Source organism: Osmia lignaria, chromosome 13 (genome assembly GCF_051020975.1).
Source record: "Osmia lignaria lignaria isolate PbOS001 chromosome 13, iyOsmLign1, whole genome shotgun sequence".
In the NCBI taxonomy this organism is placed as follows: Eukaryota; Metazoa; Arthropoda; class Insecta; order Hymenoptera; family Megachilidae; genus Osmia; species Osmia lignaria.
Genome location: NC_135044.1, coordinates 4,897,250 through 4,912,399, shown reverse-complemented (window position 1 = coordinate 4,912,399; position 15,150 = coordinate 4,897,250). Strand labels below are relative to the sequence as shown.

Sequence of the window (15,150 nt, the reverse complement as noted above, 5' to 3'; positions counted from 1 at the left end):
GGGGAACGGTAACGGTGTGTCCCACGGAGGAACGATTTCGAATTAAGAAGAAGTATTTCGATGGTAACATCGGGAAGGTTCGGGCGAGTAAGATCCTTGAAATTATGGGACACCGGTCGCTATCAATAATCGATTAATATCGCCGTTTAAATACGATAAGTGGCCGATAACTCGACGGGAAGTCGTTGCGAGGCTGGTAACTAATGACTCGATGAAAAGCTCGTTGCCGAGCTGACTTTCCCGGTGAATAGGCCGTCGAATGGATATTAGGAGGAAGAGGATGCCTCTAAATTCACCGCTTGATCGCTAAGAAATTACCCGCGAATGTACGACCATCGAAGCTTTACAACTCCTCCGTTATCCTTGACACTTCTTCTTTTCTTTTTTATTTTTTATCAAAGTAAACTACAGAAATCTACCATTCATTATCCCTACGAATTAGATAATATATTTTTTTCATTCATCAATCACGAATACCTGCTCGCAACATTTCACACCGTCGATAAAAGCCCGCTTCATCCTGAAACGGGTCATTTAGATCTGGTAGCAACAAAGCAGCGCGTTCGTTATCCAAGCGGAAGCAACCCTTGTTTTCAGCGAGGAGAGAAAAAAAGGAACTATTTTTAAGGGAACGTCTGAACCGTTTGCCAACCCCCTTTGGCAGCAGATAGAGCCGATAACCCGTACCCGATCGTAGACCGAGTAATTCAATTTCACGATGTTACTCTAAGCCGTAAAACGAAGAAAGTTTCGAGCAACGAAGAACAAGAAGAGATTCCTCCCTGGCCTCGCTTAACGATGTGTCGTAACGTAGAACCTAGCCGCGAGTTACCAGACGTTTTTCATAATGCACCAGGATTTCTAGGGAAGTTGGACCGACTATCGAGCACGGATCGCCGTCAGATCGATCCTCGAACGATTCACAGTGGATTTTCAGGGCGTTTCGAGACGCTTACGAGGGTAGCGCCGCTTATGATACCGAAGATCCACGACGATGAAGAGAGAGAGAGAGAAGGAGGTGGGCCTGGGGCAGCTTTGAGATCGAGACGATGAGCACCAGGTGCATCGAGACCTGACCACGAAGCACCGTGCACCGACGATGCAATGCAGATACCTCATCATCCCCTCTCACTCCCTCTTTATCGTCTTTCCACACTGGCTACACTGTGAAGCTTCTTCCGTTTCTGACCGTTGCTTTTTCATCATTTTGCTCTTCTACCCTTCACCCATCCCACTTTTTATGGTTCTTTGTTGTCCTATGTTGCAAATTGCAGGATATTCGTGTTCGAGGAAGTGCAGCCCCGATTGGATCTCAAATTTATAAGAATTCCACGATTTTATTAAATGAATAATAATAGTTTTCATGTATCTTGAAGAAACTCTTAGAGCTCTGCTCTTTAGATCAGTCGAAATCGGGTTGATTGTTCGTCGAAATGTGCAACGGATCGGTGTATTCCAATTTACCGTCGCGATACCGGCTAACAAGAGAAGAACAAGAATAAGTGCACGCGGTACGATCGATAAATCGGTTCTCCACACCGCGTATCCGAATGAGGGATGGAGAGAGAGAGAGAGAGAGGTGGTCAGGGTGCGGGCTCGATTAACACGTTGTTTGTATAGGGGAATGTATAATAACAGGTTGCGCCGTTGGCATAGGTATCCATTTGTATCTGTAGGAGGGCATCTCGGGTTCTCATCCCGTGCAGGGATAAAAGCTGGACCGAACAACAGGAGAGAGAGAGGAGAAAGTGAAAAAGGGAGATGGAAGTTTAGACGAGTAGAGACTATGCACGCGTTCGAGGAATAAGGGTGGAAAGAGTGATGATTCGATGACATAAAAGTATCGCGAAATAATTCTTGTGCCACGTCAAATTAAAGCTTAAATTTTGATAAAAATGTCTACATAATCGATCGATCGATCTACTGGATCTTCATTGAAACACAGAATGCATCGATTGTTAATAACTTCTTCGCTCGTTATTATTATTTCTCAATTTTGCTCTCCAAGGGGTTACTTTCATTTTTTTTTTTTTATTATAGCCGGATCACGCACGCAGAGATCAGATCAACGGACAGGTTGGCGTAGAGAGAAAGAGATCGTCTGTAAGGAGGCTTTCACGTCGGCCTTTATGATTTGTTTACTCGGATCGCCCTCGATGCGATGCAAACCCGCCCATCGTGGCAGACCGAGCTCCGAACTCTGACCCCCGGCTAATTGTTGTTGGCTCTAGATCCACGATAACGGTCCGCGAGATTCCGAAAGTGCCAACGACACCCCCTTTTTCACAATCAACCCGAACCAAATTCTACATACGTCGCAAGAATTTTTCAGGAAAACTTTACACGAATAGAGAAGAAAATCGTGGATACGCATTCCGGTCGCTGTTTCGACGCCGATCCCGTGGAAGATCGGTCGGAGCAAAAGGATCCACGAACATGGTAGACGAGGAAAAATGGATGGAAAAGAGATAAACAGCAGCCACGAGGATCCGCGCTATCAGCGAGTCAACGAAAGAGAGAAGAAGAGACCTTTATCTAGCAAAACCTCTCTCCTCCGCCACCCCATCTGGCCGTTTCCGATATTAAAAATATCAGCCGGCAGATAGGAGGCCGGCTATCGGCACTCGAGCACTCGAAGGAACTTCCATTAAAAATAGCTATCTCTATCTGAAGCCGGTACTACAACACAACACTGTCGGTCCCATGCCAGACACGGTCTTCTCTGCTCGATCCTTCTCGCACCTATCGACCACTGTCTATCGGTGTCTCTTTCTCTCCCGTTTGCAGCAGCGGGCTGGTTGCTTTCGCGGTGAAACGGACACGAAGAACGTGCACAAGCATAAAAACCGGGCTTTCTCAGGAGATACGGGATCTTATCGCGGGCAAATGTTTGGAGGCACGCTATCAGTCCGGTTTATCAGCCTCCTCTCTTCGCTCTGCCTCACCCCCGTCCCGGTTTCTTAGCTTATTTCAAGCTTCGTTTTAATTGTCGGCAAGAAAGAAAGAGATACCACGTTGATAGTTGCGATTCTCGATGGAACGTTGAAAATAATTTTGGAAAATTAGCCCCCGTTTATAATTATCCTTTACGTAGCGAGGATACCGATGTAATTAATTTCCTAATGAAAAAGAAGAAGCGGAAGAAGCACGGAGTTGATAGAAGCCGTCAGTATTTCATAAATAAAGATACAAACAGGCTGATCGCAAATAAACTTACAAAGTATTCGAAGCCCCTGGCTGTCTGTCGATGCTCACCTATAATCTCTATGTCGACTCTACGAAGGACGGGAATAAGGGGTAGAAGGGTAAAGAGGGAAGGAGGATCGATAGATGGATCCATCGATGGGTCGATCCATCGGTAACACGCCTCTACCGATCGCCTCGTGGCTGGCCAGTCTTCGTACGAGCGGATGAACGAGGAGAGTGGACGAAATGGTTTGTTGGAAGGATACGGTAGAAGGAGAGGAGAAAAGAGAGCCCGGAGGGGTCGGTCGTTGCACAATTATCTCATTTGCCGATCGGACCCTCCCACGTGTTAATTTGCTTGTTGGTTAACCCGGCGTCCCTCTTATCGTTTATTTCGTTTCTTGCCTTTCGTGGAACCCTCTCCTCGCCCTCCTTTAACGTTCGCCTTCTTCTTCTTTCCTCGGCCTTCCCTCGTCCTCGAAATCGCGGCACCGATCGCTTCGACTCGCGTCTACCCGCCTCGGCCACTGCTGCCAGACGATCGACGATGAAACAGCTCTCGGACCGACGAGGAAATTGGCCCTGGCGAGAACCGACTGCCTCGAAATTCAATGTCTGGACCACGCGATACCGCCGAATTTCATAAACCGTCGATGAGATTTTAAAGAAAATTTTCGAATCTACGAATATTCGATGGTCGAGCCAGAGATCTTGCAATTTCGTGCGTGTAAGCTCGATTGACCTACCCCATTTTCCTATCGAACGATTCGACGAACAGAGGGATTTATCTGACGATAAATTGAAGATCGAACGTTATCGAACGATCAACCGCGGTACATCGATCATGATAACAGTGTACACACCAGGAGAGTCGCACGTATTTCGTCAGATAGTAGAAAATCAACAAATAGAAGAAAAGACAAAGTCCAGGAGACGATAAGCGGAGCGATGAGCGAACGATATCGATCGATGACCAGATCTCGATCGGATCATACAACTAATCACGTCGTCTAGACTATTTATCCAGCTTATCGCGATTCGACAATAAGATCGATCTCTAGATGACAGAGAGATTACCAGGTAAACACGATCGTAGAAACCAACAATGATTATCATCTGTTCCTGACGATTCTTTACCTATCGTCCAGTTTTTCCTTTCAATTACGAAACAACTCTACTCGAGCAGAGGCTAGTAATAAGTTAATCTTTGTTACGATTTCACGCAAAGTTTGCAGGGGAACGTATAATAATTTCTAGAGTTACCTTGCGCTCGGGATTAACGTTTTCGGAGTAAATTCACGAAAGAGCTTCTTTAAGAAACTTTTCTTACCTATCTCTAGCTTAAACGCTGATGAATATTCAAAGGAACCACCGTGAAATTTCTCTTCCCTTGTTAATTGATATGTACATACGTATAAAATAAAAATTGCATTCAGAATATATTTGTTTTCTCAATTTTAACCCTTTCAAATTTGAATTTCTATATTTCTTTTTCTTAGATTCAAAGTTTGCCTGTTTTTTTTTTCTTTTCAATTCAAGTCATTGGCCTTCCGCGGTAATCAAGGTATTTTTCATTACACAATCGTGGAAAGTTCGAATTCGTGGAAGAAAAGAAAGGCGGGCTGAAAAATGGAGGCACGGGAGGAGAAAGAGAGGCAACGTACGAGGATACCAGCGACACAGGGAGGAAGTGACGTCACGGTAAAGTAACGAGGCTCGCTTAGCCGCGATAAGCCGGTAATCGCGCGATCTTAATGAACTCCTCCCATTAACGCTGCGAGGCCGCGACCGGCAGCCAACGTTCGACGAAACCCCTTCTTTTTTTCTCTCTGTTCGCCTGCTTTCGATCACCCTCCTCGACGAATCGGCCAACGATTCCTCTCCGGCCAGATCTCCAGATCGATCGTTTTACCACGAAATCGTTCGAAACACTTCGGCTCTTTCAGAAGAGCAGAGGAAAGCATATTATTTTGCCAACCATGATTCTCTTTCAAAGAACGGACCGATTTACTTTAGCGAATAAAACCGTACGACCATGAGACATGGAAGTTCCGTTTCATGCGTTGTCACTCGGTTATCGTTCTATCTTCCTAACGACCTTATCTCGTGTAAACTTCGAAACTTCCCTGCACAATTATACGCCCGTAGTTAATCGCTGTCAAACGCGACACGCTTTTACTTGCTCCAACTCGATCAAGCGATCGACGAAATCGTTAAATTATATTTCTAAATTCTTCGATCGAAATTTCGAATATAATCACGGAAGAATTGAAATAATAATTCATAAGCGCATCGATGCAATTGCAAGATGCATTCTAATCGCATACATTATCATTAAGAATAAACCACTCACTTGTCAACGATAACGATGCATCCCCCTTCAGTTGGCTGCCTCTTCGTTGTCTCCATAACAGCAAACTCATGTTAGAAATCAAACGAGATCCGTTTCGCGTATCACTTATTTTTTTATACACGAATTGTCTTTTATTCGCGAAGAAACTTGTCGACGCGACGTGCGATCACATTCTGGTGGTGGTCGATTTTCCCGACGGTTTTCGGGGCCGAAATAACGACTTAACGTCGCGCAACCGTCACCAATACACTCTACCGATTTCAAGATGGCCCTGATCAGTGTGCCGATCAGATTCGATCAGGACCGATAACGCGTTACGTTATCGGCACGAGCTCCGCACAGACTATCGCGATATTCGCGATTCTATCGCCGCCCATCGATCTCTCCTTCCCCTCGTCGCGTGTTTATTCAAATACACGAGCGATTTCCAACCACGCAGACCAGGCTTGGACGATCCCTTCTTGTTCAGAGTTCGATGCGATTTAAAGGATTAAATTTTTACGAATTTTTAGGAATTTATTTCTCACCGATGAAAACGATTTCTTCGATCAAATATTTTGAATAACCGAACGATATATAGATCAGAAATAAATTCCTGAAAATCGGATTCGAACGATGGTAATCTTGATCGTAACTGATGCGATTTACACGCGTGGTAACGATCACAATTATCTTGAATCACACGCGAAACTCATTATCTCGTACCACTTGATTCGACACTGATAATTATAATCCGTCCAGCAAGATGAATTAGTAAATGTATACAAATTCACGTGCTCGACGCCGGAGCGGAGCATATAAACATCGACCGACGCGTTTGAAGAACTGCAAGCAACTGTCCTTCTGCACTGAGTCGAGCACGTGGATTTCTAAACATTTACCGAACGTAAATACCGATCCCTAATGTTATGTTCGAAAGAAGAAATGAAGGAAATGAAACCTCGATAATCGGATTGATTTAACAAGATACGAAGAAAAGGATATGAAAATCTTAAATAATTTGTCCTGTTTCTCGCGTTCGTTATCATCTACCTTCAATTTCCAACAGTTCCGAGATAAAACTATGCACCATCCTTCGTTAATCACTCTCTCTTCACTATCGTCTATGAGAATTTGAAAACACAATCGAAGATCCAGTACACTGTTCTCTCGACTAACGAAACATTCGATGATTCGCCTAAAACGTCGATCGGTGCGGATCGATCGTGGTATCGGTGGATGGTGGTATCGAAACGGGGATCATCGAGCTAGGGGCCAGTAGGCCGATTTTGTCGTGGTTGTAGCTGCGACCGCGGGAATAAACGAGCCGCGCGGATAATCCGCGTATCGCGGCCGAGCCGTGTGCTCTACCCGACAGCTACGGGGACACTCTTATCGGCCACTCTGGTTGCTCGATAAGCCGCCACAACCACGATCGGCATCTTATCGATCGTGCACACGCGCAATACCGATCCGGCCGGAAAACCGGCGGCTAATTGCGCGCCGCCGTCGACAATTAGGAGGGCACGATCGACCCCCCAGTTAACCGCGTCACGCTGAAATTTTCGTCACGGCTGGCCCATTGGCCCGCGGCTGATAACGTCTGACACCTGGACCGCGATAAGGGTAATTGAATGCTGACAACGATACTCCAGTCTCGCGATCACGCGACCGAGTACACCGAACATTTTCCACTTTCGGCTTTCTCTATTTTCAAATCTAACTTTCGACGAATGGGGGATGAAAATTTCTATTTTCAGCTTTTATACTTTATAATTCGCATTTCGAGAAAAAGAAGCGACTCTCGTACGCTTTGATTCAAAGCTAACTGTGTGAATTATTTGATGAAGTTAACAGATTGTTGACCGGTCACGAGTTAACTCCCGTTTGCACTTAAATCGACTACTTTAATTTTCGAAACCAATTTTACAATATTCCATATTATTATTGTAAAATTGCCGGTCGACAATGTGTTAAGAGGGATGAAAGTGAAAAAAAATGATTTCTGCTCACTGTGCAAACATTGCGATTATTGCAACACTCTGTATCACTTGTTAATTATCGTTGCAATTCACTCGAAACGACAACACGTATCCCCATTGTAATTCACAAGATTCTAATTAAAATCCGCTTCAATTAGACTGATGTAAAAATAAAAGGTGTAATTCTTTTTTTCGCACCGGGCTTATAGAAATAACTATCGATCGCACTCTCGTGTTTAATCATTCTTCTGTTTCGTAATCCGAACTGACTTCGAATCTTCCGGCACGAAGCTCGCGGATCTTTGTCCGCTGGAAAGCTGGCGATTAACGGGAGAAGGCTTTCGACGAGGCGGAAAGCTCCTTCCGACGGGATGCTTGAAAGACGAAACCGCAGCGAGATGCTCACCGTTGCAAGGAAGCACTATCACTGCTTTCCAAACGGCACCACGACCCATGGCAATGGCTACCTGTTATCATTCTCCTCTCTCTCACTCTCTCTCTCCTCGTTTCCGTTCCAGGACAGCTGCCCTTCTACTTCTCTCTTTCTCCTCGCGTTCTGTTACCTTACGATAATACCGAGCAAACATTCCGCTTTTCCCTTTCGATGCTAAGCCCGAAGCTGACTCGAGCCGAACGCGGAACACCGTTCCTCGAACGGCTATGAATCGCCGGTTCTCTAATAAAGTTGCTCTAAACAAAATTCGGCCAGATTTGTTTCATTTTTCTTCCGATCTTTCACGAAGCAATTTCACTGGAAGTGTTTTTCAATTAGCAAAAATTAGAATTTGGAGTTTACGCCGGTATTCCTGGGATAATTGAAGAGTTGAAAGGGTACCGTCGGCGCACATGGGGGAAGGGTTTCAATGGGTAGGGTGCCCGAGTTTTTTGGCGTGGGTGGTACGAGTTTCTCACTGCCCGGGTGCCCTTAGCCGAATAGTGCGACAGGGGATTATTTCTCCCTCGGCAAACAAGAAAGAAAAGAAAGATTAGAATTCGGAGAATTCAATTTACAAAATTTTCCGATTAGATAAATTTTGGACTGAGAGACTTCGTCGCAACGCCAATAAACAACGCGTTCATTCTGCTCAATTGGTATCGACGTACTCCAATAGTGAATTTTGCGCCAATTACGCGCGTCATTCGAAGAGAAAAGCGTGAATGTAGAATATAGAGCGGAGTACCAAAGCACCTCCTGTCACCGGCGTCACGAAGCTTGAACTTCGCCGATAGCGTGGCACGATAACGGATAACGATAACGGCCGGCGATACTCGTAACCCAGGCTCCGTGACTAATGGCGATAACGATAAGGAGGATCGTAAGACACGTAGGGAACGGGTTGTGTAGCTAATAATCGTACTCTTTGTCTCCTCGCGTCTCGGCAACTCGGCTCGTTTCCACGCTCGCGATTACATTTTACAATTGACCGGGGAGAGAAAAATTTTTGCCAACAGAATAATCGTCCGTTGTTTTTCATAGTGCGAACAGTGAGTGACATTGTCCGGTGAATTATGTATCTGTCGGATAAACGGTGAATCACGGAAGGATATTTTTTTGATAACAGATGCGATACACAAATTAATAACACGTTGTATTAGCAACTGATTCAATTTCAATCTCGATTTCATACATCATTCTGGTTTGAGAAACAATTTATATCGACAAACATGACACCTTGTGTATATCGTTAAAGATATTCGATTCGTATCGACAGTTCCTAGTTACGGTTTGTCCAGTGGCCACGGGTTATTAGCGAGGAATCGCGAGAAAAAACGTAATAAAAGGTAGCAATTAAACGGTAGTCGAAAGAGAGCGAAAGGATTTTCGCGTTTGTCCGTAAATCATTCGACGGGTCTAATTAAAAAGTAACTCGCGAGAGGCGCGAGTTCGACTGGTTGCCGGCGCGTCGATCGTCGTGCCCCGCAAGGCTGCCGATGATAATTTATTGGCAAGTAATTAGCGATCGTGCGAACGATAATTGTCCGCTTTCGCAACGTTAGCCGCAATAATATCGCGAGCGAGTTATCCGCGTTGCGTAACGTTCACGATTCAACGGGATAAATGGTCGTCGCGACGCTGAAAAGATGCGTCTCATTAGCGCCCGTTAGCGAGGATGAATCAAGGGAACATAATTAAACACTCTGACCGATCACTCGATCCCGTGAATTTATCACTCGACCGGCTGAAACGATTTCGACCGGACGATTTGTCTTTTCGATGGTGAATCATTTATTTCGAAGGAAAGCCGGAGAGGTTCGAATCGTGTAGCCAACCGCGAGAACCTGTTATTATTAAAAATGATCCCGACGATGTTTCCGTGTCGTGAATGTAAATTCAATTTTATACGTAAACATGTTTCCTGGTGCCAGAGGAATTTCACTCTCATGTGTTCGGTAGATTCCTTAGATTTATCAAAATAATTCTACGATTAACCATCGAACAGCGAAGCCTGAGTCAATCGGGACTAAAACTTACAAAATACATATAAGAAGAAGAATCTTGAAAGGGGCAATGTAAAATTTAGAACCTGAAAATAATTTGAAATTGAATTGAGAAAATTGAATGAAAATCAAAGCTCTCTCCATGGTCCGTCGTGGGTTAATCATTCCGATAGCTAGGCCGTTCGAAGTGTTAATCAGCTTCGCGAAATTCTGTAAGAAACGCGGGCTGGATTTCGTATACGATGTAAAGGAAGTTAAAATTTGTTGAACGGTGTTATCTGCACGCTCACGAATCACTGGGCATGACTGCCAGCAACGAGCGAGGACCATCCACCGTATCCCTGTCTATCTTGCCGGACAGATGAGACCAGCATCCGGATAAAAGGATATGAGAGATCGAGGCGAAAGAAAGAGAGGAGAAAGGGTAAGGAGTCTATCTCCCGTCTCGACTCAAACAGCCAGGCTGTTCCTGGATTTCCTCCCCCGGGAGCGTCGATCCGCTCTGGGAAAAGAGACTCGAAGAGGAACAAGAGAGAATCTTGCGAGACAGTGAGAGCACTGTTGGAGATCTGTTTCTCCCCTCTCGGTTGCTCGGAGGATCTTAACGAATAAGATAACACGGCGCCAAGTAACTCTTCTTCTCCTTTCTCTTTCCTCGCCGAGCTTCTGCAAACAAGCTACGGGTCACCGACACCACGTACGTCGATCATCCATCCTTCGCCCTTTCAGACCTCTACGCCAACATTTCCCGCGTCCCTTAGGCCGATTTTTCAAAATTAACCACCTGTGTCTCCTTTCCTCGCGGGGTAAATCATCGGAGTACGTTCACGGTGGACCTCGGTGATTCGTTAAACTATCGGTTTGTCGGAGCCAACTCGATCTTTACGACGGATTAATTAATGGCTTACACGACCAAAGTGAAGCTCGTTCCGCTTCTCGATGACTTTCTACCATTACATTTCAAAATTGCCCCCCTGCGAAATCCAAAAGCTCCGTGTTCTCGTGCGAACTGGTCGGGGCTCGATTACGGGAGCGCATCAAGCGTCGCGATACCCGCTCGCTGTACTTCGTCATCGTCCGAGCGTGCCCTCCGGTGAACGCCTAGGACGGTGAAAAAGAGCCGGACACTTTTTATCGTGTCGCGCAATTATGATTAGCTCCTAGGTGGAGGAGGCGTCGCGTCGCGTCGCGTCGCGTTGGCGATTAGGACAGAGAGTTCGCCTCGTCAAAACCGCCCTGCGGAACAAATGGTCGCTCGAGTCAGCCCCTCGAGCTCGCGGAAGAGCTTCCGTTACCTTTCTCGCTTTCCCTCCTCCTCTTCTACATATATATATATATACGTATCTATATGTGTATATATATATATATATATATAGATATATGCAGCGAGGATAAACGGTGAGGAGAGAGAAAAGCAAGGGTAGCAGGACGAGATTACGCAAATGAGAAATGACCATCAGGCTATCGGAGAACTTCGGTGCCGGCTGCTCTCGGCGTTTTGCGACATCTGCGACCTGGTATATACACGCCAACACGACTATCGCGGAGGATGCTGCGTTTTTAATGCGGACAACCATGGCTCGGGCTACGCGAAAGTCTACGAACGTAACGATAATGCGGCATCAGAACCAGGGTGAATGTATTTCTATGAAAGAAATACGGAAACTTGTTTAGACATATGAAATATCATTACATTCTCGATTAGATTAAAAAAGAAGAATAGAAAGGGTATTAACTAGAGGAAAGAAACGGACAGGGCGGAGAAACTTTTTTGTCCACCGCAAGAAGCCCGATAGGAGACGGATTTTTTGCGATGTAACGTTAAATATCAGAACCGTGGAGCTGAGAGACAGCATTGTCCTGGTGTCCGTCGTCTTGCTACGTTACGTGGAAAGACTTTGACAAATCGTCGATCAAGCTGGAGGATCGGTCGCTATCTCGACCACTCTTCAGAGTGCTGCTGGAACTGGCCAGTGATCAGGATCTGGCAATCCATCCATTCAGGACTTCTGCTTCCGCTCGCGGCCGCCCTGTTTCTACCATTAATTTCGAAGAGGACGATGGCGATGCTCGATAGTATCGGACGTGTCCTCGCGTAAAAGATCGTTTTCGCTATAATTGGTCCGCCGGAGAAAGCTATTAACCGATGATATTTTCGTTGAAAGATCCAACGATAACGGGCGAAAATAATATTAACACCTATCGATGATCGTCTGCGCTAAGACGTCTTTGAGTATGAATTCTTATTCTGCAAGAAATATTGAAAAGAAATAAGAAATAATCGGCGGACCATGGAGAGAGCCTCGATTCTAATTTACTTAATATGTACTTCATATTATTCGTAGCCCGAATACCCTTTGTTCTGAATAAAATTATAGTTTATTATGTAAGAAACGGATATTATTTCGGCAGAGTGACTAATTATTAATTAATTAATTAAATATTCAGATAATTATATTGAATAAAAATTAATTTATTTGAAAGTATTTGTTTATCGTTATCTATTCCTAATCGGATTAGAGAATTTTCGAGTTCCTTTAATCTGTAGATAGTGATAGCGCAAACTATAGCACGTACCACTAAAATATTTTGCTTGTGCCCCACTCTGTCGAAATAATATCAAGAAACTACTTTTTTAAGAAAACGGTCAATCATCGTATAGGGGTCAATAACTGTGTAAATTACCCTATGGCAACGTACGGTTTCACGTATTTCACGATCGTCGATCTTTCCCTCGGCCTTGGCATTTGCGAATAAATGGATCCACTGTCCGTCAGAGGTGGAAGTACGAATAGCAATGAGACGGTGTAGACGAGGAAGAAGAAAAGGAAAAAGAAAGCGACGCGACGGCGAAACGAGGGTTTCCGCGTGATAAGATAACGCGTTTGTGTTTGATATCGTTCGCTCTCTACGAAACAGACTACAGAAGAAGCTTGAACGACCGTGTAATTGTCCCGCTTGTATTGACCAAGCACCGTGAAATGTTACCCTCTTCGCTCGGACATCGACTCGCCATTAAGCCATTAACTTCGAACAGAAACTCGACGGGAAACGTGGAACGACCTTTCGCGAATACGCTCGAGAGGTCAATTTAACGGAAGTTGCGAAATCACCGTTCAACGAATTTTCATACAATTATTAATAATCTCCGACGAACGAAACAACGCACGCGATTACTTTATAAATTCTTTAACGAATTCGTTTGTTTCTTCGAGAAAATATTTCAGAAACAAGCTTTCAAAGACCATCACGAAAGCTTTAACCGCGCCTGACCGAAGTAAAGAAGGAAGTAAAGCAAAGATTTAAAAAAAAAAAAGCTACTTTTCCAGTGGTAATTATTAAAATTATACCTCGAGGAACGTACGATCTTTAGTGTGTAAATATAAATACGCACGCTATTCTCGGAGCGGCCAATTATAAACTCTTTTTCTTGTTTTCAAAATAAAAGAAAGATATCAAGCACTCGGTGAAAAGTTCCGCCCCGATGATATACCGCGATTCAATTTTTAATTACCTACACCAGACCGGCAATGTTTCACGCGATATCTCGTGTATGACAATTTGCATTGTTCTTTCCGTATCGGAGGAAGTTTGGAAAAAATGACCCCGAGAGAAGGGAGGAAAGAGAAGCATAGCCGGATGCCGTGTCAAGAATGATCTAACGCCGATGGTCGATCGCGTCAGGAGGTCGACCAGGCGCAGTTCATCCCTCACGCGTGTTTATACGTCGTTTCCACCCCGTGGAACACGCAGCCACCCCTTTGTGACGACAGGTGAGAAGCGTGCCTCTCGAAAGCCGGTCTGATAGATGGCCGATTTTCACCGGTCATGCAAATCTATCGGTCGAATTTCACCATTGATGTTTTATCGCGAACGGAAGTGCTTTCGGGATCGTAGAACGCAGCGAAACATTGAAAATTCACTAACCTTTCACAAAGATCCCTATCACTAATGATAGTTAATGTATCAATTAAAAATATCAGAAAGAATGAAAATTTATTTGTTAAAATCAAGATGGTACTTGTAATACTTGCGAACTTTGTCAGATATTCCTGAAACTCCTATTTTTCAACCCCTAGAAATCAGGCATCTGATCAACGTCGATCCTTGCATTGTTAAAACACTTGCTGTGGTAATAAAGACAGCCATAAATTACCCTCCTCCAAAATCCCAGATTTTATCCTTAACCCCTTCTCCGCACAAAATTTCCAATAGTTTTTCCCCTCTAGTTTTTCCTCGGCCTCTCACCCCCGTTTTGCAAGAGCTCGACCTCCGGACAGTTCGCATCGCTTAGTTCGAATTTAAAATAAATACCATTTTCGATACGAACTACGTTTCGTGCTTAATTGCCACCCTTCGGGTTCACGAGAACTTCCTGCAATAAGAACTTCTTACAAGAAGCTCGCATGGTAAAGAGAAGAAAAGAAATAAGTGAAATTCCGTTCCCATCCCCTTTGGACACGTGTGCCACCCCTCGTAAAGGCAGGTGAGAATCGTTCTCCTCTTACGCAACAACCGGTTAAGTGGCATACTCGAAGAGTCCATTAAGGTGTACACGCGCTGCTTCCGGTTCTCGAACAGCCAAGTCGTTCCTGTTTCCTTGAACAGCTCGGAAAGGATATACGGTGACCCTTCGAACACGTAGCAGGACGTCTTCACTTTGAACGGCACCTCGGCAATCTTCCTCGTGGTAGACGAGAGTATACTTCTTGCGACACCGACATTTCGTCGAAATAATACGGTTCGATTGATAATTGTTCAATTTCCAAGCTTCGGGAAGGATCAAATTCCTATCGGCGATCCATCATCGACAGCAGTGACGCTTGGAATCCGTCGATCGTCAAATTACCCGCTGAGAAATCATAAGAGAAATCATCCCTGGAGCCCATCTGACGGACGTAATAATTTTCACGTCATCCGTGCAGCTCATCCATCGTTCGAATCACCTTGAAGAAAACTTCTCGATCGAGAAGTGTCGAATAGAAAGAAACGAGGTGTCTCTTCCTCGAACGAGCTGTCGATCCATTGTGAAAGAGGACGAGCAGGGGGGGGGGGGGGGGGGGGGGGTTGTAATCGCAAATTGACTGGTCGTCGCCAATAAAAATTCAATAACTGCCTGGTCGACGTTGGTTATTGTCGAAAAGTTCGTAGCAGGCCTTTTAACGGCCTCGACCCACGCGAATTCAACCCTCAACCCTCTCTTCTATCTTG

General features: G+C 44.9%; 1 protein-coding gene across 4 annotated transcripts in view; it reads right to left on the bottom strand.

The window, feature by feature from the left end:
- The window catches only part of ush (Zinc finger protein ush), a 116,501-nt gene that overhangs the window by 30,993 nt on the left and 70,358 nt on the right, over nt 1-15,150 (bottom strand). The window contains exons 1-2 of one of the 4 annotated variants that reach the window (XM_034320664.2): nt 6,572-14,959; nt 5,540-5,996 (exon numbers count right to left, since the gene is read on the bottom strand). The exons of 2 other annotated variants lie outside the window; for them this stretch is intronic. In XM_034320664.2, the coding sequence (XP_034176555.1) occupies nt 5,540-5,609 (70 nt within the window). In that variant the 5' untranslated portion in view covers nt 5,610-5,996; nt 6,572-14,959. Of the gene's footprint in view, nt 1-5,539; nt 14,960-15,150 lie in introns of those variants that run through there. One more of the 4 variants, XM_034320663.2, reaches the window with a different exon arrangement.